At 47.5% G+C, this 23,144-nt stretch overlaps 1 protein-coding gene across 1 annotated transcript in view; it reads left to right on the plus strand.

Annotated features, from left to right (window-relative positions):
* The window catches only part of MAP3K4 (mitogen-activated protein kinase kinase kinase 4), a 75,420-nt gene extending 53,651 nt beyond the window's left edge, over positions 1-21,769 (plus strand). The window contains exons 15-27 of the mRNA XM_025049057.1: positions 752-830; positions 3,776-3,872; positions 4,678-4,809; positions 8,032-8,132; positions 8,796-8,876; positions 11,755-11,946; positions 13,048-13,118; positions 14,120-14,236; positions 15,409-15,568; positions 17,236-17,358; positions 17,951-18,057; positions 19,576-19,755; positions 21,236-21,769. Coding sequence (XP_024904825.1) covers positions 752-830; positions 3,776-3,872; positions 4,678-4,809; positions 8,032-8,132; positions 8,796-8,876; positions 11,755-11,946; positions 13,048-13,118; positions 14,120-14,236; positions 15,409-15,568; positions 17,236-17,358; positions 17,951-18,057; positions 19,576-19,755; positions 21,236-21,256 — 1,461 coding nt within the window. The 3' untranslated portion in view covers positions 21,257-21,769. The remainder of the gene's footprint in view (positions 1-751; positions 831-3,775; positions 3,873-4,677; positions 4,810-8,031; positions 8,133-8,795; positions 8,877-11,754; positions 11,947-13,047; positions 13,119-14,119; positions 14,237-15,408; positions 15,569-17,235; positions 17,359-17,950; positions 18,058-19,575; positions 19,756-21,235) is intronic.
* The last annotated feature ends 1,375 nt before the right edge of the window (positions 21,770-23,144 follow it).

A 23,144-nucleotide genomic window follows, 5' to 3' on the forward strand; every position in this document is an offset into this window, starting at 1 on the left:
GATTTTTTTTAAGTTTTTTTTTTTTTTTTTTTTTTTTTTTTCATTAAAAAAGTAAGTTGACCACTGTATATCCCTGATCGTGCCTTTTTTAAATATTTGATAGTGGTTTTTAAGGACTTTTTAACATAATTGTAATAACAATGCTGAGAACTGAGTAAATAAAGTGCTCTAAGTAGCACAGTAGACACCGGTGCTCATTTCTTCATGTCACGACATGGTTCAGCTAAGCCAGTGTAGAGCAGTTTGTGTGGCTTGGCTTTCCTATTTATCAGTTTCATGTTTTATTAAGTGCTGACTTAGTTGCTGGTTTTTAAAAGTTTAATGAAGAACAAAAATTAAGTATTTCACTTCACTGTGCAGCATTTGCAAGCATGATGCCAAATGTTAAATATTATCATTGTTATTCCAGTTAATTCCATCAGATCAAAATGATGTTATTCGTCTTAGCCTCCAAACAGTAGAGACAATTATAGGAAAAGTCTCTCACTTGTGCACATTGCTGCATTATGAGGAGTTGAATGCTAATCTGCTTTCACTTATAAAATGAAATCATGTATGTTATTTTAAATTATGTACAATGTGTGTTTATTTTATGTTTGTACCTATTTTAAACCAGCTTTGAAAATATTTACTCAGGATAGCATGTTTCTTTTAAATATACTGGAAGCTTAATCATTAATCAGTGCTAGTCACATAATTGAGAGAGCATGCATTTTTTCTCTTCTCCTTCTCCATTTCCTTTGGCCCCCAGAGTTTACAAGCCTTGATGAATGAATGCATTGGCCACGTCATAGGAAAGCCGCACAGTCCTGTCACAGGTTTGTACCTTGGTAAGACAGAGCTATAGCATTTCTCCTAGATCCCACTGCTTTAGGTGAGCGTATCATCCCATAATTGCACTTACTTAAAATGGCATAGAGGTGCTTTAAGAATATTCAGGAAAATGGCAATAAAAGTTAGAGGAAAGAGGTATGTACATAGAGAACTCCACAATATCCTTCTAAATCCAACAGGAGGATTAAAATGCCAACACCAGGTATTCGATGCTCGTCAGTGTTGTCAAACTACTTTTTTTTTTTTCCTCACACCAACGCTGTCTGTTCCGTTCTCCCTGTTGAAGCTTTTCTTCTCGGGGAGGAGGGAGGCTTGAGGAGAAGGGCTTTTCCTGCTGCTGGATGGCGAGCGTGTGCTCTGCCGCCTTCACCTCCTGGAGGGAGACGGCTCGGCTTTCTTCACCTGGCTTTCCTAAGGGCCGTTTCCCCCCTGTGTAGTGAACTCCTGTTTGGTTTTGCTGAAAAAAAAAAGTCAAGTTGTGCTACAATATACTTTAGTTACAGTTTTTAATTGTAGTTAATATACAGTTTTACAGTGTGTGTTGAAATTTGAAAACAAAGTATGTATCAGAAAAAGGCTGTGTCTTACCCTATTCTTGAGATAGTAAATAAAAGCAAAACTGTATTTATGTAATAAACATCCAAAAAATGAAAACTTAGAAATTTTAAACAATTTTAATTATACAAAACAATTCATAAATGGTAAATTTGTTGAGCAGCAGCTGTGTCTTAAAGAGTCCTTGCCAGCTGTAGAAAGCTTAGTAGAGGTTTCTTTGTCTTTAAAAGACACTCAGTTTTTACCTTTTTCCCCCAAGGTTGTTAGGAAATGACAAAACTATTTAAGCATATTCTGTAAAATGTGCTATGTTTTATCAAACTTTTGATCACGCATATTATCATAAATACTTTGACTTTGTGATCTAAAATGTTTGTCTAAGAATACATGACCAGTAATTCAATAAAAATGACTTCTTTAAAATATTTTATTACATAAGAAATCAGTTTCATTGTAGAAAAATTACAATGTAGAAAAAGTATGTTAAAAATATAGAAAATGTACATGTAGGAAAATTTTCAGTAGGAAAATATATTAGGAAAAAAAGAAATGCTCATACTCCCACAGTCCAGGTAATCCCTGCTGCAGAGTCACTAACTGTTCTCCCTGCCGCTCTCCCTGCCTCTCTCCCTGACTACGGTGGGTCAGTTGGTCCATAGCGCTGTTTGTCGGCTCGAGGTGTCCTCTGTCCTCCTTTGTCCTCCTTGCCACTGTGGAAGGTGGAGGCAGCACCTGACTCAGAGTCTGATCGCCCAGCTGCATGCAGGGCCCTGGGGCTGCTCATCTCCCACCTCTGAGCCTCCCCTTCCCTTCTAGCGCTTACACTGGATGCTCGTGAGGACCCGTGAGGACCCAGGAAGGCGATAGCCCTGTGGTCTGTGCTGTTGACACAGGGCAGGCGTCAGCACTTGGTTTCGTGTCCTTATAAGAGAAATTAGTGAAAGTGAGAGCACATCACCTGTTCTTGTTGTCGTCGCTTGCTTTCTGCCCCTCTTTGCTCTGCCTGGTAACTGATGATGACAGCCTGGTATTTGACCTTCCACATTTTCTGTACTCATGCAATTACACGGACGCATTCTGCCCTTCTCTCTGCTCATATAATCACACAGCATTTATAGGGTTGTTTTCCTGCCATTTATTAAGTATCATACTTTTTCAACAAGTTAGATAGGCATACTCTTAAAATAAGTGTTTTATTTCATATGCAAAGGATGTTAAACTTACGTGTGTATGTGTGTGCACGTGCTTGTGTGTTTTAACAGAATGTCTTATTTTGTACGAACTTCATGGGAAAATTTTGTCGTAATTTTTTACTCCATTCCCATTACGTTCGCTGCGTTAAAGACATCACCATCCTCACCAAATCATATTTGTTGTTGTTTTTTCTTTTTACCTTTGCTCCCGTTGGGTTTCTTCCATTTATTGTCGTGGTAGTTGAGGGCAATGAGCAGGGACACAGATTTCCTAAATTTTTCCTAACAAGTGCTTGATTTTTGTTTTGCAAGTTTTCCCTTCAGCTCTCTCCATTTTTGGTACTTTTGTCTTTCCTGTGTAATGTTATTAAAAGCAAGCAAACAAAAAACATGGAAAAGGAAGTTTTTCCATTTAGGATGAAACATATTTAGAATAAAGCATATGTAGACTAAAATTATTAACATAGGAAGAGAAAATATGACATTAAAAAAACTTGGGAGGATTAAAACTAAGTTGAAAGGAAGAGGAAAATGGAGAAATAGACACAATATAACACACGTCCATTACTGGTTACAGTTAGTTATTGGATAAGTAGAATTGTCAGCATTTTTGTAATCGACTAGGTAAGATTGCATTTTTAAATTGTTTTAAGTTTTATCTGTATTGACCTTCTACCAGAATATTTAAAAGAGAGAAAAACTTGTTTTAGAAAAAAACCCAAAACAATTAAACTGTGCCCTGACTTCCTGGTTTGGTTTAAAAGAATGAAATAAAACTCTACGTACTCAGGAAAATGGCAGTGACCGCTCCCCAGCTCAGGACCCGTCACAGTGTCACCGCTCATTTGAATCCTTTTAAAAGTGTCGATAACATAACACTTTTTATTAGAAAGATGCCACATAAGCCACATTTTCATCTGTCTCTCAGGTGGTATATTGTTTGTTTTGCATGTGTTATGTATATTTCACCCGCAGGATTTAAACAAATGGTTTTGACGGAGAAAAGTTTGAATGTGTAACATAACTAAAAAGGGACATTTTCCACAATATTCGTGTGTATGATATGATTTTCTCGTATAAATGAGTTTATTTTGGTCACCAGCAAAATTACATCCTGCTTCCGGTTACTCGCCTGGCTTGGCAGTGTCTTGGCCCCTTTAACCAGTTGCATTTGTCGCCATTTTCACTAGCAGCTATTCATCGGAACAGCCCCCGTCCCGTGAAGGTGCCACGATGCCACAGCGACCCTCCTAACCCCCATCTAATTATCCCGACTCCAGAGGGATTCAGGTATTCGGTGCTTCTCTGGTCACTGCGTGGTGGAGTGTCTTCTGACGTGCATGCTAACACTCTGGAAGCTGCTGGGTGCTTGCTCTGATAACTAAGTACTTCTCTGTGTCCAGACATTTTTAAAAGCTCTCATTTGCATTCTCTGGAAGACACACCACAGTGCCTTAGTTGCAAAAGAAAAAGATGCACAAATCTACAGCAGATCGTGCCTTTCAAGATAACTTGGTTTCTCAGCTTATTTATAACCTCAAGCTACTAAATGCTTTCCAGCTTTGGAATATTCTTTCTGTTTTTTTCTTTGAAAAATGACCTTAGGGAAACAAATTTGGGCGTTCATGGCATAATAAACATTTGAGAAACAATACTAAATATCAACTTAAAAGCGGAGGAAAAACTGGAATGGTCTTTCCAGTCTCGATATTTATGTGTGTGTAACTATGAAGTGACTACTCAGTGTACCAAAGTGAGCTCAGAAACTAGCTCCTCCGAAACTGTTACTGAGTGTGGTGGCATTTCTGCATCTTGTCGCAGCGAGCATCTTCTGCCAGGTGATCACTTTTTAAAGTTAATTTTACTTGACAGTTTTTATGAGGAAGGACCACACTATTTTTAAAATAATTAGTTTGAAATTAGGTTTTCTTTTTCTTTTTCACACCTAGACCTGAATCTCAGTCAAGGAACAATTTACATTATATATTTTAAAACATTTTTCACTTCCTCCCCCTGTTTTATTTTTCGCTGAGCATTATGGGCAAGCCCGCCCCCTTGGCTCGGCCGCGTCCTGAAGCTGTCTTTCTCGTCTCAGCACTCGGAGCCACAGCAGCCCTGCTGCCTCTGCCGCCTCTGCCGCCGCCGCTGCTGCCGCCTCCGGTCGCCCTGGCCCCTCAGGCAGCGACCCTGCGCCCCCCAAACTCATCAGCAGTGCCCATGACGCCAGGTAGTCTTGCTCTACCAGGGTCGTACCCCCCTACCCCCCATATGCGCTCCCGCTGCTCCCCAGGCCCTGGCGGGGCTCCTCGGCCACTGTGTCATCCCACCCCCGGGCTCCAGCACCGACCCACACGGGTGGATGGTCTGCCTGGTTTTAAGACGTCTTTGGAGCTGATAGTAACCAAAAGGGCCAGAGTCTCTACCAATAGTAACTCCCTGGGGGGAGAATCAGAGGAAAGAGCCTGGTCCCCACTGAGAGAGGACAGGAGGTGATTGGTAGACGCCGCCTTTCCTGCGGCGGTGCAGAGATGGCGTGTCGACGTGGTTAGGTGGTGATTCGTCTTTTAGGAGGGTCGCTTTTCTAAGCAGCAGAGTCCCCATTTCTGCAGTTGTTGATTACAAGTGGTTTGTAAAGGTGCGAAACGAGTTCACGGGCTGGAGTCACACACGGGGCCGGGTCGCCACGGGCTCCTGTAGGGCGTCCACGGGCTAGAGTCACAGACGGGGCCGGGTCGCCACGGGCTCCTGCAGGGCGTCCAGTGTCAGCGAGGAGGGCACTGTGATTCCCACCCTACGGTGTCCTTTTCACCGGTGTTCATCAAGGGCTCCTATACTTAATGGAAAAAGGACATTTTATTTCTCTTAGTTCTACCCTTACGTTTGCTGGAAGGGACACTGTCACTATTACCCAGTAAGGATAGTGATAGTCATACAAAACTGGGCTGGGGGCGATCTCATCAGAGAAGGTGTTAGTGTAACGTGGGCAGAAAGGTGACATAAAGCTTTAGGATTTAAAATAGACTAAATTTTTTAAGTTACTTTGTAACAATCTAAAATTTCTACATTTTTATTCTTCCTCATTAAAATAATTAATATTCCTAATTTTTAGTGACAAACGTCTGTAACATAAAAAATGTCAATGTATTTTACAGCTTAAGCAGTCAACTAAAAAAATTAACAGTTAACATTGAATAAAGTCCCATTTACCGTCTTTATTTTTATGTTTAGAGCATTTCGTGGCCAGTGCTCCCACACTCACTTCCATGTCCCCGTGGGGTACTGAATCCATCTTTTCTGTAAACGCGGTAAGGGGGGCGCTGTGCCCTACACAGCAGTCGAGCTGAGGAGCCCATAGCCAGAACTGTAGCGCCAGCTCTCACACTAGCCGCCTCCACGTTCACGTGCGATTTAAAAGGGGGTCACACCCCACTTTATTCAAGTCTTGTGAACTGTAGTTCAAGGCGTTTATAAGGCTGGTGGCGTGGAACGTGAAATGCGTTTCCATATAAAGTTCAACACCTGCAGTGGCTTTTTTGTGCCTTTAGTCTTAGGCCTTGCATAGTAATTTTTCAGCATCTTCCGAGTAGCATTTTGTAAACATTCTTCATCGTAAAGTTGTACATACTTAGAAAGATCCCTGATGTTTAGAAATTTTACTACCATCACCGTATGCCATCTTGCAGGCCTTCCCCCCCCCCCAAAGGAATGAAGTTTTCTTACCTTTTTTGCAGTGTGTAAGTGACCGTAGATAGAGAATAGCAAAGTCACGTGGGTGTGTGCAAAGCCGGTGGCTGGGTCTCGCCCTGCAGTGGAGCCTTGCACGTGCTAGTTGAACTTGTGCCTCGGCCCCTTTCCGTGCGCCTGTGTGGCGGACCCGAGGAAGACCGCGCGTGCCCGCAAGCCGGAGTCTCAGCACAGGCCGGGGCTGAGTGTGCGGGGAGGAGCAGAGCGGTGCCCGCAGCCTCCCACGTGGGCAGGGGCGCCCAGCCTCTCCGCGTGCAGCTCTCGCCTGCCTGAGATACACCTGCCACAGGGGCCTCGTACTTTGCCCCACAGCGTCCCGTAAATATTTCGATTTGGTTTGCTTTGACTTAGGAAGTAGCTGGGCTTCAGTTGTCTTCTCATTGTTTTATAAAGCATTCTGCATCGTTCTGCTTGCCAGAGCTGGCTCTGACTGCTCTGCAAGAGCCGGTTCTTAATTTTCAGGAATTTTGCAAGCCGGTCATCCCAGCATAGAAGTTGTCAAACTCTACAAGCCCTCCCCCACCCCTGCAACTAGCTGTTAAAAATTCACCAGCACACCACTTCATTTAAGTATGTTTTCCTGCCTTTTACCCTGGCAAAAATCTCTGAGGATGTGGTTTGGACTAACGTTGTGTATGGGAAATGAGAGAAGCAGAGGTGCTAAGTGACTTCTTCACGGTCCCCCAGCCTCTGGCGTGGCTTTGGAGTGGACTGTGTTTCTTTGCTTCAACATGAGTGACTTCTCCATGAAATGGCGCCAAGACTTTCTAATGAACTACATGGCAGGAGGGGATGTCCCCTCCTTTCAGACTTAGCAAGTACTACCCTAGATTTGAGAGTATAGGGAAGTAAAAAAGCACTGCATGCTTCATAGTTTGTAAACGTCTGTTCATTAGACCAGTGTATGTTTAAAAAGAGCATAAATGCTACCATACTTCATTATATCATTCATTTAAAAATTACACACTAAACTGTTCATAAACTAATGCCATACTTATTTCGAATGATTTGTATTATAATTTTAACAGCTCCCTTCCTTACTTCTGGGTCTTACTCTTTATAGATTCATTCTGATTGCTGAACAATTAACTTTTAACTTTATTCTGGAAAAGCAGCAAATTAACTGTGTTCTTTATATGTTAAGCTTCCTGCTCTTCTGCACTTTTGCTTGGCTACTGCTTGAGAAACTTAGAACTTCTGAATAAGAAACTCTGTTTTCTTATTAAGAGATTTGAAACTTTTTAGTACCTTAAATAGATTTAAGTACATAATTTGATGGTAGTTTTAAATATTTACTAGATTTGGCTAATACTTTTTATCCATCCTGGGCTTAAGTTATGGAGCTTGCCACACATCAATAACACTTCCATAAGTACCATTTTTCTTTTTTTGTTTTTATTTTTGTTTTTAACATAAAACAATGTGTTATGCAGTTAGGTTTTCGTGTGTGGGATATGGAAGGGAGGAAGTATAATTCTCCTAAACTCCAGAGGAGGGTTTCCCAGTAGCAGCGCTGTTCACTTTGCGTGAATAATTCGCTGTTTGGGGCTGTCCTTTGCGTTGTCCTCTACCCAGCAGAGGCCAGATGTCCCCAGGGGCCGGAATCGCCTCCCAGTTGAGAATCACTGTTCTAGAAGAATCTCACAGATCTTTCATTTTGAATTCCATTGAATTGATAGCTCAATTTTTAAAAATATTGAAACAGGGGTTCCAGTGTCCCTGAGAACGATCGCTTGGCTTCCATAGCAGCTGAACTGCAGTTTAGGTCCCTGAGTCGTCACTCAAGCCCCACTGAGGAGCGAGACGGTGAGTGTATGTCAATAGCTGCATTCTTAACCAGCCTCATCTGCCTCGTGCCACCTGTTTGTGGTTAATGCCTTTTAAAAGGAAGGAAGAATAAGTGACAGAGCTTTATGAGAAGATTTAATGCTGAGCACACTGATTTTTAATGTAGACGCCTTTTCAGCTGTATTTGCATTTTCTAGGTTTCCTTTTGTTGCTTTTAAAAAATTCCTATTCCTGATATTTTACTTGCCAAACACTCTTATTCACTTTAAAAATACAAAAGTGATACTGTGTGTGTTGCTGATATGCTGAAGTTGTTTTTATCATGCAGACCTGGGAGTCCTAGCCCCGGAAGCCGGGGTTGCTCGCGCCGTAGCCCCGCTGGGCTCCCCTCGAGCGGGGTCCCCAAAGAATCCAATTTCTGCTCAGTATTCTGTTGTCTGTCAGTTGTGTAACGTTTACGTAGTTAGAATCCTATTACCCCTTTAAGAGCTTCTTGGTTTGGTGCGATTTTCTAGAATTGGTTGTAGAGACAGCTTCTCACACTCATATCAAACTATAATTAAGTCCCAGAAAAGACAGACTGGCGGTCACTCATCGTGGCCACTCACCTCTTCGGTCGTGCTCTCAATTGAATAGCGTATTTGTTTTATGTCGTAATTCATATGAAAAAATACTCTGCAGAACCAGCGTATCCAAAAGGTGATTCAAGCGGGTCAGCGCGAAGGAGTTGGGAGCTCCGGACACTCATCAGCCAGACCAAGGGTAAGGGAGAGCGCGCAGGGCTTCGCGCGGGCGTGCACAGTGAGCGCGGCCTCGCGTAACCGGTGCTTAGCCTCCGAGCTCCTAGCCCTGCTCCGTTAACTGTCGCGATCGCCCATGTCCGTCTGACGTCACTCGCAGTGTGTGCCGTGTGTGCGTGCGCTTCCTGTGTCTCGTGCTGAGTCACACTCCCTGCATCAGGGGCGTGTTTCCTGCGTTCCGCTTCTTCCAACAGCGAGGGGGTTGATTTTATGGCCCCTTCGGTGGGCCCTGAGCATTCTTCTGTGCACATGGTCGGCTATAATAAATATTTGTAAACTGAATAACTGTTCATCTGTTGGGCTAAGAAGTTGAAAGAAAGCATTTATCTTACCAACTAGGTGATCAATCGATATTCACCAAAAGAATAAATAGAAAAATCACTGGCCTAGCATTTGATGACCAACAAAATGCCTTCACGTAGTCTTTGTCACAACACTCTTGAGCAGGTGGCAGGATAGATTTTGTTCTCTTTTCATAAATGATAAGTTTCTGAGAGGCCAAATAATTTGGCCAGGGCGGCAAATGACAGAGCTGCGACTGGAACACACTGCTTCTGTCTTCAAGTCCAGGACCCTTCCCGCCATAGCACCCCTTTGAAATGTGTGAGGCCGATCAGAGTGCTTGTCCACCTCGGCCAGGGCGGCCAAGGGGGATTTCCTGGAGGCTAGCGCTGCCCCTTGAAGGAACGACAGGTCTGCATCAAGCCAAGAGAAAAACGCAGTGTGAGAAACACACCTGGAGGCCATGACTGAGGAGTAGACCCGCTGGAGCGGACTGGGTAGTGTAGACGTACATGGAGATGACCTTGAAAGGGTGAGGGGTTATCAGGTCATGGTGTTTCTCAGTGATGGGCTGAGTGACGTAGGCCTTACCCAGAGATGGCGGCCGGCCCCTGGAGCCTCTTGAGCAGCTGGTGTGTGCTGGGAGCGGGGGCTGGGGACAAGGGAGGCGCTGAGGTAGATTAACCTGCCAGCCGGAATTGGGGAGGAAACAGGGAGACTGGTCATTGCACAATAGTAAGATACTGGACCTAGGCGGGATTTTAAAAAAAGGAATAGAGACAAAAAAGAACATTAGACAGGCCGGGGGCCGGCTAGGTGCATGTGGAGGGCCAGGGGCTGGGGGAGATTTTGGTGGCTGGAGCCCCGGTGACAAGGCAGAGAGTCTCTCCAGTGGTTCTCATATAACTAGTAGTTAGTTCCCATGGATACCAGGTCTTTGCAATGATTTTCAAAGTAAATACTTTGTGGTCAAGTAAACTTGAGAACTCTTGGGAGAATTACAGTTCACATTGACATAGTCAAGACTGAGAAATCTTGAGAAATTTTTACTGTACAAAAAAAAAAAAAAATAAGCCTTTCCCAGAAATATTTGACAGTGGAGTCCCCGGCCTCACAGCTGCGAAATCTTGTTTGGTGCCAAATGATCAGTGCCATTTATTCAGGTGAAGGAATTGGGGTCCGTGTTTTACAGCAGAGATTGTATTAAGAAACTGTAATTGGAACATTGTAAGCATCTGAGAATTTCTCATCTCAAATTCACCTTACAGGCATCCCAAGCCTCAGTGACCTCTTTGTCTGCCAGAAAATGCAGGCTCTCAGATGGCTACTTAGGATATGATATGGCTTGCAAAGGCTGTGCTAGTGATGTGTAGAAAGCAGTGCTTTCTCAGGTTACGGGTTGTGACCCACTAGTGGGAGATAAAATCAGCATTAAAAGAAAAACAGGATGCAGTCTGAATCACATGTGGTGAGAGTAATAATGTCTCATGAAACTCGTGGATTCTGTATGTGTAGAAGGTATTTCTTACTGTAAATCGATGAAATAAGTTGGAGAAATAGAGATGTAGTGCCTTTTGAAAAATAAGGAATAATAAAAACAGTAGCTAAAATTCATTGAGTATTCCTGTATCCCAGGCACTGGGTCAAATGCTCTACGTGCATGATTTCATTAAGTCATCACAATTGCTCTGTGAATTAGGTACTATTACCTTCATTTCATAGGTTAGGAAATTTACATATGAAGGAAGTCAATTAAGTTGCCGGTAGTGGAGCACATGGTGAGGCCAGGATGTTATCCAGGCGGTCTGATTCCAGAGCCCTTCCTCTGTGCACCTCGCTTCTCATCAGGAGGGCTTCCTACGGGAGGTGCAGTACCTTTGCTGAGCTGGGACAGGTCACATTAATCACCAGGCACTGTGGTGGGAAGGTGGTGTTTCCGGCAGACATAAAAGCGTGAACAGAGGCATGGAAGTGGGGAATGGTTTGGTGGGTTGTGGAAGAGTCTTCAGTGTGGCTAGTCCAGAGCCTGTGGCTGGAAAGGGACAGGGGAATGCTTGCCAGAGTGAACTGGAAGCGGTAGACTGGGTCCGAATCGTGCAGGACCTTGAGTCCACGTGAACCGAAGGAGGTGGACTGGGTCGGAATCGTGCAGGACCCGCGTGAAGGGCCTCGCGGTTTTGATTAGCAGGTTGTCATGAACCATGAAGTAGATCGACGTAGCAAGGTAACATGATCAGATGTTATGTTTTAGTAAGAATATTCTGGGCAACGAGAGTGAATTGGAGAGAGGACAGACTGAGGCCGGAGGGTGGCCACTGCAGTCTAACCAGCAGGCTTGGGAGAGGCAGTGATGGGTTTTGTCCGCTGAGCTTGCCTTCTATGTGTGTGTCTGCAGAGTGGGTGGTATACTCTGGAGCTGCTCCCCTGCTGTGCGTCTGAATACATAAGCTTTGCTTTGATGGAGCGCTAGTGTATATCGCTCTGTTTTTCTTATTGTTCGCTGGAAATTGACTTGAGAACAGCGATTGGGACTACTGAGTTTGCAGCTCTCCCTGCAGATACCGCTTCTAAACAAGGACCCATAGAAGCTATCCAGAAGTCAGTCCGATTGTTTGAAGAAAAGAGGTATCGAGAAATGAGGAGAAAGAACATCATCGGTCAAGTTTGCGATACCCCCAAATCTTATGATAATGTTATGCACGTTGGCTTGAGGAAAGTGACCTTCAAGTGGCAAAGAGGAAACAAAATTGGTAAGAAAATTAAGGAACATGACACAAAGACCATCTGTGTTAGAAAGAGCAATAGTTCCACTTCTTTAGGTAAAAACTTACATAGTTGGTCATTTTCTCTTATAGACGTGGCGCATGTGCATTGTATCTTTTGCAGAGGGTTCTGTTTTAGTTGGTAAAATGTGTTCTGAGAGCAATATGAAAGGAGGTTTTAGAAATGGATCATTTAAAATGGATCATTAAATTGAATACTTTTGCTGGATAACTCCAGAAATTTCCAGTGGAGAACTGCGCAAGTTTCACCCACTTGTGTAGTCTGTATGCCTTCTGCCTTACTCCCACAAGAATGTTGTTGAAGAGAAATGATACCAATAAAAGATAGGACAGTCTTTGAAATTAATTCATTTCCAGGTGAAACAGCTTCCTGTAGAATAACTAGGGGTGGTGGATCGTGTGAGAGAAGGAGGCGGATTATGTTCCACACGCCCCACCCCCCTCCGTTTAATGCATCTCTTTGTCCAGCCTTTAGGTGTGAAGAGGTGTTAACACAGGGCTCTGTGAGCCTCAGGTCACCTGAACTTCCTATTTGGGCAGAAAACACTGAAAACAATCTAGTACTTTTTTATTGTACTAATTGTCGTTATCAGTCTTTTTAGCCGTAGCTCCCCATAGTTTAATGTCCCTAAAGGTATGTTAGTGGAACACCCTTCCCACACGCTCCTAGACCTGAAGCTTTAGGCGCAGTTAGGCAGTGGCCGAGCTTACTCCTGGCCACGCCCTCTGCCCTCCCCTGGCCTCCTACCCTCTGGCCCAGACTCCTTCGGGGGCCACAGGGGCTCAGACGTCTGCTCCAGGGTGCCTAGTGCTCCCCTTCATGTCTCTTCTGGGATTTGCCAAGGCCAGTTCTACTCTCCCGACAGATGTTCACACGTAAGACAGTGGAGAGATCACCTGAGACTTCAGTTATTAGGGAACATTCAGGTGTATTTTAGGTTTTGCAGCAGTAGGCTTCAGCAAGCATAATGGTATGTATGTGACATAGCTCCAGAAAGACTAGTGTGCATTGCAGTGAGTTATGACGCCTGCTCGGTGCCTGAGCTGCGCGTTTGTTCCCGTCCGCAGGCGAAGGGCAGTACGGGAAGGTCTACACCTGCATCAGTGTCGACACGGGTGAGCTGATGGCGATGAAGGAGGTGAGTGGTCTGGCCCTTGGGGGCTTTTTCGTTTGAAGCCTCTGTGTAACGGAGATTTGGGGAGAGAATTGGATTTCTGAGGTTCTCCTCTGCGCTTGGAGCTGGCTTCAGCGTTCCCATAGCGAGTCATCTAGGCCTGAGGCTGCATTTAGCGCTTGTACTGTTGGGACCACCAGGCAGATACACTGCGATAACATGGGAGTAAAGGAGTTTGCAGTTCCAGTGAGGGCAAGACCACGTGCAGGCGTAGTCCCGCCAGCACACAGGTGTGAGTGCCAAGCACGGGAGAAGCCTGATGGAAGCCCGGAGGGCGGCAGTAGCATCTTACAGGGATGTTTGGGGAGAAGGTAACATTCGTGATCAGCTTTAGAAATGAGCGCCATTTTCGCAGCCGGAGGTAGACGGGGAAGAGCAGGGAAACCTGAACAGAGCCCATCAGGGGAACGGGCCGTCGTCACTGGTGAGGGCACCTCGTGACTCCGAAGTGTAGGGCCGGGGAGGATGAGGCTGGAGCTGCTGCGGCCTTAGCATCCCAAGCGGCTTGGCGCGCACCAGCCACAGGGCGTGTCCAGACCATGCTGGTCACCCCTCTTCCGGCCTCTGCCGTGCTTCTCACCTTCCCTGCATGGCACTTAGCGCTTGTCCCAGCCCGGTGGTGAACTTCAAGGGGCAGGAGCATATGTCATCTTTTTATCTTGCTCAGGACCTGAACACCTGGCATTGCTCACTGCACGTGTCAGGCTTTCATTCATTCAGTTTGCAGTTACGAAAGCGATCCCGTTAGCTGTTACCGCAGCAGAGATTCTAAAGTTGGCACGTTTCCTTCACTTGGGACAATGAAGGGAAGAAAGTCTGGAAGTAAAGTCACAGACACACTGGCCATAGTGCTGTGGGTGTGGACAGTAAACACGTCAAGAGATGGCTTCACAGCCCCGGGGTTAAGGTGGCCCCGCTCCTAGGAGGTGACGGCACCCACAGTAACCGCTGCTTGTCTTTCACAGATTCGATTTCAGCCTAATGACCATAAAACTATCAAGGAAACTGCCGACGAGTTGAAGATATTCGAAGGCATCAAGCACCCCAATCTGGTCCGGTATTTTGGTGTGGAGCTGCACAGAGTAAGCCACCTTCAGGCGCACTGTCGCGTGAGGGTCAGTGAGGGCGCAGACGGGGCCCTGTTCTCCATCGCAGGTCTTCTCATTTCAGAGCGCAGTAACTTTGCCTAATTCTCAGGAACCCTCCATGACTTACACCATTTCTGCCTTCTCTCTGACTCTAGAGGAGCCCTTCCTGAAATGTAAGTTGTAGACTGTAGTCTTAACCCGACAGTACAGAGCACTGAAAGCCATCCTGCCGATGAGAAGATGCTTCTCGAATGCCCCTTGCGCAGCTTCTCGTTCCTTTTTTCCTCCTTCTGTTTTTGGCTGAACCACTGTTGAGTACACTGTCAAGTAACATTGCCTTTTCTTTTATATGTGTTTAGGGAAGCATTGTGACATGAGAGAAAATTAAAACCCCAAATTCATTTTCCCCCTCATGTTTAGAAGTAAACACTTTGAGAGAAAGGATAACTTGGAGCATCTTGGTAGAATATGAGCTTTCAGGGGAAATTGGATGTTGGTGATTTTTGACGTTTTCACACAAACGCCATCCTGCCGATGAGAAGATGCTTCTCGAATGCCCCTCGCACAGCTTCTCGTTCCTTTTTTCCTCCTTCTGTTTTTGGCTGAACCACTATTGAGTACACTGTCAAGTAACATTGCCTTTTCTTTTATGTGTTTAGGGAAGCATTGTGACATGAGAGAAAATTAAAACCCCAAATTCATTTTCCCCCTCATGTTTAGAAGTAAACACTTTGAGAGAAAGGATAACTTGGAGCATCTTGGTAGAATATGAGCTTTCAGGGGAAATTGGATGTTGGTGATTTTTGACGTTTTCACACAAACTCACGTTTGAAAAGGATGTGTTTCAGTGCTTAATCATACATTCGTAGGGACAGCCCCGTCGGGCCCTGTCTGAGATTATGTGGCTGACGTCATTGGATGACGATAGACATTTATCGCCTGCGATTTGGAGATGTTTTATCCCGACCAGCTGTATAATCCCAGACAGAGCAGGCGGGCAGACACTGCGACGGGGAGTTAGAGATGCCTGCGGTGAGGCGAGTCAGGGTGGCGAGTGCAGCAAACCGCTAGGAAGACCGTCCCTCCGGGGCCCGGCCCGTGACCCTTTCCAGACCCTTCGCTTCGCGTCCACGTGAACACACGGCCGCGTTTCGTTCCTCCCACAGGAAGAGATGTACATCTTCATGGAGTACTGCGACGAGGGCACGCTGGAGGAGGTGTCCCGGCTGGGTCTGCAGGAGCACGTCATCAGGCTGTACTCCAAGCAGATCGCCATCGCCATCAACGTCCTCCACGAGCATGGCATAGTCCACCGCGACATCAAAGGTAACCCCGCGCTCGCCGAGCCACCGCGGCATCTTCCTTTGCTTCAGATGCACCTCCATGAAGGACCCCGCGTGGAGCAGCCGCGTGCAGCACACGCCTCCGCCGCCGAGGAGAGGTGTCTGCTCTGTCTTTCTGCTTCCGGTGAAGTTCGTTCCCAGAGACAGAGCCACTGTGTGTAGGCCACCGTGGCCAGGCCCGTGCATTTAGACAGCCGCGAGCAGAGCGCCCTTTTCCCCGGGTCGAGAGCCTTGCGTGCTTGTGTGTGAGCGTTGAGTCTGTAGAGTGGCTGTGATCAGAGCTGCCGGGGTGGGCCACGGTGTGCAGCTCTGCTTGGGGACACGGGGATGGGCTTCTTTACCTGATCCCCCAGCGTGGGGTTCTGCTTATGACTGACCCGTGCCTATGATTGGTTCTAGTGCCTTTCCTTCTGGCGTGAGGGGACCAGCCATGCTTCTGCCTTAGAAGTGTCCCTGTTGCTTTTGCCTTAGCCACACCGTGGCCCTGACCTTTGTGCTTGGGCGTCTCGGGGATAATTACAGCAACAAATTATTATTGTCTCTGACCTCAGAATGAAGGAGTCCATTCTGTTGCATAGTCTGAGGCCAGCCCTAAACGCGTTCACTCCACGACTGGGCCAGGCCCTCTGTGGTGGCCTCCCCGCGTCCCCAGCACGCACAGTCTTGTTGCCTGCCTGCTCGCCCGCTGCCTTGCTCTGCTGTCTGCCATCATTCTGGGCATTTGCCTGATGGGCTCATTGCACGTTTCCAGTTGTTGTGCCCCAAACACCGTACTCAGTTCTCTGCCCACTGTCGTGAAATGGCATCTTCATGTCATTGGCCACAGCCTTACAGAGCATCCCTCGGAGTCCTTGAATCAAGTCCACTCACTGTGCACTTGCGCAGCGTGGCTGAGGCTGTGCACCCGTGGACCAGCTCCCGGCACTGGAGTCGGCCCGGGCTCTCTGCTGTGGGCAGCATCTCCGCAGGTGCACTTAGCCACGAGGGTCAGCTCTGGGCTTCCGCTCACCTGCGGCTGCTTGTCTGTCTCGAGTGGCTCTGCATTGCTTTTGGAAGGAGGTGCCTTGGGCATGCGATGCCAGAGACGTGTGGCTCAGTGGCAATGATACTGTCCTGCAGCAGAGGGCAGGGTGGCCTGGGAGAGCAGCAGTACCCCAGGTCTCAGCAGACACAAGGTGGGGTGGGTGTTGCCTGTTGAAGTAGGAGACAGTTACAGAACCTCCTGTTCGGTCACCGTCTAAAACCAGCGCAGCGGTGGCCTCAGATGTGACTAAGCAGCGTGTGTGCCGGCTCCTGGCCACGTGCTGCGCCCTGTTGTGGGAGCTGCTCGTGGCATATAGCTCTGTTTCGGGGACTGCTACCACAAGCATTTGCGTTTCTCCAGTAATTTCTTTAAGTATCTCTGTGGGTTTCTAATGTTAGAATTTATGCAGGTATTTCAGTTTAGAAATTATTGGTCAAAGCTGTCTGCACTGATATTAAAATTCTTTGTTAACGTTTACAAAAAGCTTGAAATCTTTCTGTGATTACACGTGGTGAATAAAGTTTTGTGAACTTCGATATTATTTACTTGGTAGTTCAGGTTGCTGTGTAAACTTTAAGATGCCCACATTGTGTTTCAGAGGCTAACAACTGCTTACTTCTTATCAGGTGCCAATATCTTCCTTACCTCATCTGGGCTAATCAAACTGGGAGATTTCGGATGCTCAGTAAAGCTTAAAAACAACGCACAGACCATGCCCGGTGAAGTGAACAGCACACTGGGGACAGCAGGTGGGGACCAGCTTGATCTCTCTTTGTGCCAAGTCCTTGCTGTGTGCCTGGGCACTGAGCCTCCCCTCCAGCTCTGCCGCCAGCACTGGCTGGGAGGGCAGGGGGTCTGACCACACGGGGACCAGTCCACACCCGTCAGGCTGGGAAACCAGTTCCCCTTAAGGTTAAAGGAGTGAGGAGGGGCCTTTTCCTCCCAGAAGAACTCCGGGCTCTTCACACGGGTTTGTTAATGTTGTTCTAGTCGAAGGAGCGTTATGCTTAAGTGGCGACCACCTGTTTTGATGTTCAGCATCATAAACCTTTGTATCCTCCTTTGCAGGCTACATTTCCTATTTTTATTATGCATACAGTTCGTCTGAAGATTCTCACTTTCAAAAATTGTCATTTAGAAGATAACTTGGCCCCTAAAATGTCCTTTCAAGAAATTGATTTGAAATGTTTTCAGTTAGCGATATTCCTATTGTGTAATTCGGAGAAGCCCCACCCCCATCACCCCTCGCCACCCCCAGCACTACCTGTTTCTTCTGTGCGGCGTGTTATATGGTGCTGTGTTGATAACCCATACCTTTCGCTGTATCTGTGACTATTAAAGCTTACATGGCTCCGGAGGTCATCACTCGAGCGAAAGGAGAAGGCCACGGGCGTGCGGCCGACATCTGGAGCCTGGGGTGCGTTGTCATAGAGATGGTGACCGGCAAGGTAAGCAGAGCCCGTACCTGGAGGAGAAACTTCAGGAGGGCGCCTTACGTTAACAGGGCAGTTGCTGTGGTTTTATTATCATGAATACTGGGGACACATTTTCTGCTAAATAGAGAACATGACTAGAGATGAAAAATGGGACCTGTCACAAGATACGTAAGGTTAAGGTAAGTGGCAGACTAGGAACCAAATATTTATAAGACTTAGAGAACTTTCACAAATGAATAAAAACATAAAGCTTGAATTAAAACATGGAGAAACAGGCAGCTCCAAGAAGAAATATGAAGCTGAAACTTAGTCCACGCACACCCTGGCACATGAATGCCCGTGTTAACTTTATTCGTAATTGCCCAAGCTTAGCAGCATCCAAAGTACCCTTTGGTCGTAAATGGGTCGGCCGTGGTGGTCTGTGCAACGGAATATCATGCAGCAGTGAAAAGAAATGCGCTGTCCAGCCAGGGGACAACAGGGAGGCACCTTAAACGCATACTGCTGCGTGAAGGAAGCCAGTCTGAAAAGGCCACACACTGCGTGATGACAGTTACGTGACCTTCTGGGCGAGGCCACGCCGCGGGCGCAGTGAAAGAGCAGTGGTCTCCGGGGCTGTGGGGGAGGGCGGGAGGGCTGCTCTGTGATGTCACATCTGGAAACTCTGAAAGTGGTCTCCTCGTGAAGATGCAGCTGACGAATGATTATAACGTGTATGAAGGCACTGTGTGTGCAGCATCATTTTAAAGCTAAATGTTAGAAACCTCTTTAGTGTTTTTCATAGGAAGTTAACAGGCAACTATACTTTGCAGCTGCTGAGAGAGACCATGGAAGTGCTGAGTAAATACTGGCTAATATTGTTTCTATTAGCACTAACACAGAAAGATGCCCATGGTGCTTGTCATTTCAGTCAAGACACACATCAGAGGGAGAACAAGTTCTCACATTGAAGAAAACATCTCAGTAACTAGACAGTGGTGCACAAATTAGAATGCCACAGAAACTTAGCTCTTTTCCCCACAAATTTCATTTTTCCTGTGATAATAAAATAATCTAAGTTTTGCAGTAATAGCATTTGATGCTCGTTATGCAAGAAGGTAGCATTTAATAACTGCTCTGTAAGGTAACTGTTGAATTTTACGTTTTAGTGGCTCTTCCATATCTTTTTGTGCATTCCATATTTTATTTGCATGATGACGGCGGGTCATGCTGGACTAACAGAACTTCCGGATGGGGTAGGCGGGCCTTACTGACCACGTGGCTGTATACATAAAGTTTCACGGCCCACGTCACGCCCATTCATTTACACGTTTTCCGAGGCCACCTTTCTTTTACAATAGAATCGAATAGTTGTGACAGAGAGCGACCATACAGCCACAGCCTAAAATATTTACTGTTCGACTCTAAGGAAAAGTTAGCCGGCCCCCGATACATGGAACTATTGAGATGCCAAAGAAGAAACTGGGAAATTGCGGAAATTGCTTTTTTTATAGCCACGTAGTGTTAAAACCTGATTTCTTTTCTCTTTAGAGGCCTTGGCATGAATATGAACACAACTTTCAGATCATGTATAAAGTGGGAATGGGGCATAAGCCACCCATCCCCGAGAGATTAAGCCCAGAAGGAAAGGACTTCCTTTGTCACTGCCTTGAAAGTGAGCCCAGGATGAGGTGGACGGCCAGCCAGCTCCTCGACCACTCCTTTGTCAAGGTTTGGCAGACTGCTGTGCAGTCACCTCCGCGTTTGATGTTGGGGTCCTGTTTGCAGCTGTCACTTAAAGACAATGGGACACTTAAATATGGAATGTCCGTGTCTGTATCTGAAGTGGAAAGGAACTGAATGTACCGTGTCAGGGAGTGTCGTAGGTGATTTTTTTCTGGAAGGTGTTTGTTGAGGTTCTGCTGCGTGGCCCACTTTGGCGATGTCTGCGAGGTGCCTTGGAACTGAGTGGGCCTGGAGGAGAGCGGTCCCCCTTTGTGAGTGGAGGCTGCTGCGCTCAGGGTAGGGGTGGCTAACTGCTACTCAGGGAGGAGGCCGGGGCCCTCATGACCAAGGATCGTGTGAAGCTGTGGTCGTGGTACGTGTGCCATGTCGTGCGGTCACTGGGAAGAGGCGCGTCACACTGCCAGGCAGTTCCAGATGTTGCTTTGTCTGGAGTGGGATGCGTCAGCCAGGTCCGGAGTAGGGGCGGGGCATGACAGACAGAGTGGAAGGGACGTGGGAAGGCCCACTGAGAAGGGGGGAGCGGTCAGGGCACTGCGGGTAGATGCGGGTGGGGCACAGCCTGTGACGCATGCAACAGGGAAGGCTGGGGACGTCAGCCAGGGCCACCTGAAGGAGCGCGGTGCGATTACACGATCTTTTGGCGCCATCACCCTGGAGGCAGGAGAGCGTGAGGAAGCTGCCGAGACACCCGCGGGCCGGGAGCGGGGCGCTGGGAGCGGGGCGCTGGGAGCGGGGCGCTGGGGCGAGTTGTCAGCGATGTGCAGGAGTGAGGTGGCCGTGCCGAGCTCCTGACCCCGACGAGACGTGAAGGGTGACTGAAGTGGAGAGGTCCGGGATGGCTTCCCGGCTCCTGGCCGGGGTCCCTAGGTTATAGGAACTCCATCACCACGATGGGTAAAGATGGTGGCCGATTGAGGTGGGGCCCAGAGATGACGGCGACCTCTTCGGCGATAAGCGTGAGGTGTCTCTGGAACAGCTGCTTGGGGATTTCAGATGGGCGTCTGGAAGCTTCGGGTCCTTACCCGAGGGAGGCCTGGGGTAGGACATAGCTTCGGGAGACAGAAGTGCTGCCGGGAGAGGGTCTGGAGGGTGAGTGGGAGAAACTGCAGGGGCGGGTGCTGCCGGGAGCAAGTGCCGAGGAGAGGGAGGGACGGGGGTGGGGGTGACATCGCTCCTGGGGCCCGAAGTTAGGGAGCCAGCCGCTGACCTGCTGTGTAGGTATCAGGGACTCGTGACTAAACGTTTATGTTTTCATTGTAAAGTACATAAGTAACTTCTATTATATGGTTCCGGTTGTAGAAATACGTTCTTAAAAACGCCGTCAGTGGCCGGGTTGCAGAGCAGTCGGCCGGCACGGGCGATGTTAGTTGCAGACGCGGTGCGGGGACGAGCAGGCGTGCCGGTGGGGCTTCCCGGGAGTCTTGGGTGGGGTGCGAGGGGTTCAGCTGTCCCGCCTTCCCAACAGGTTTGCACAGATGAAGAGTGAAGGTGGTCGGCCGGTGGCCTCGGAGCGCGCGTCCTTGGAACCCCCAAATCACTACTGTATGTAACATTTACGTGAAGACCGTGCCGAGAGGTGGTGTGCGCTCTCCAACCTTCCAAGACTGAAGACTGCACAGGTGACAAGCGTCACTGCTCCTGCTGCTCCCGTTGGTTCGACCTGGCACGGGCCTTCCCGAGTGACAGTGTCCACGAGGTAAAGAAGCTGCATGTTAAGTGCCATTACTACTGTACACGGACCGTCGCCTCTGTCACCGCCGTGTCTCCCGTGACTGAGAACCGTGACATCAGTGTGGTGTTTTTGACCTTACGAGGTTCAGAAGCAGTTGTAGTTTCCGGCGTCCTGGGCCTTGTCGCTGACCTCCTGTCTGTCGTGTGCACTGACTGTGAAACCGTTCTTTCATTGTTGTTGGCAAGCCGCAGGTTTGTTTTGCAAAAGGCTGATTGATAAAATTTAAGAAAAAGGTTCTTTTTTCAATAAATGGTTTATTTTAGGAAAGCACAGTCACATGGCCTTTTAATGGTTATCAGCTCAGGGCCAGCGGGGTCCGTTCGCACGTCTGTGCTCTCCGCAGAAGAGCCACAGGCCCGCGGGTGCTGAAGATGGGTGTGGGCTTGGCACGTCCTTCGGGCCTGGCTCCCTCGCCCTCGGGAGAGAGTGGACACCACTGAGCACGTGGGATGGCTCTCGGAAGTGATTTTATGTCAACCAGCAAGTTTATGACACGTGCAGGTGTAAGCCTTGTTACCACATGTTGGGGGCTCAGTGTATTCGGACACCAAGATATGCTAGGTCAGTACAGATACTGCCGAATAATCTCTTGGCAAGAAAGGAGCTTTTCAGGTTGTAAATATGCCAGCAGTTCATTTTCTAAAATAGCCTAAATTATGTGTCATTGGTGGTGGTCTTTAATTTCTTTGCTATTAAATTTTCAGAAGGTCGATCCGTTTAGATCATCGACTCCGTCCTTGCACATAGCAGCCGACTGGGCGAGTTAATTCCTTGGGTGGGTTCCGTGCTCACCTTCCCTCCCGCACGGCGCGGCCGCTCACGAAGAAATTACTGTCCTGGGGACGTCGGCGTTTGATACAAACACATAGCATTTTTTTAAATTTCTCCTTTTTAAAATGGCCTTTGAGGTATAGTTTCTATAATATTTGAAGTAGATCACTCCGTGATTTTTAGTATAGCTACGAAGTTGTACAGCCATCTTCACAATCTATCTGAGAACATTTCCATCACCCCCCACAAAAATCTCGTGTGTGTTTGTAGTCACCCACTCCCCATTCCCACCCCCAGCCTCAGGTGACCACTAAGCCACTCCCAGTCTCCCCGGCGTGACCTGTCCTGGACATTTCACGTAAACAGACTGACAACACGTGGTCTTTTGGGTTTGGCTTCTTCCGCTCTGCGCAGTGCCTCCGAGGTTCGTCCACGCTGCAGCGCGGGTCAGCACTGCGGTGTCCGATGTGCCACGCGTGTCATTCGTTTTTAAGTGGTTCCACTTTTTGGGTATTATGAATAATGCTGCTCTGAACATTACAAGTCTGTGTGTGGACGTGTTTTCGGTTCCCTTGGGAATGGAACCTGTTGAAGGTTCATGCTCAATATTTTAAGAAGCTGCCAAGCTGTCTCCAACGTGAGGGCACCCCTTACGTCTCCGGGCCCCGCCATGCCGGCTGCTGCCCTGGGCGTGGCCGTCCCGCGTCTGAGGTGGTGCTATCATGCTGAGGTTTCGGTCTGTGTCCCCGCGTGCTGCTGCTGCCAGGCTTGCTGGCCCGTCCTTCGTCTTCAGTGAGATGTCTGTTTGGATCATTTGCCTATTTTTCATTGCGTTACTTTTCTTATCGAGTTGGGAGAGGATTTCATGTAT

This window comes from Pteropus alecto, unplaced genomic scaffold, assembly GCF_000325575.1.
Source record: "Pteropus alecto unplaced genomic scaffold, ASM32557v1 scaffold195, whole genome shotgun sequence".
In the NCBI taxonomy this organism is placed as follows: domain Eukaryota; kingdom Metazoa; phylum Chordata; class Mammalia; order Chiroptera; family Pteropodidae; genus Pteropus; species Pteropus alecto.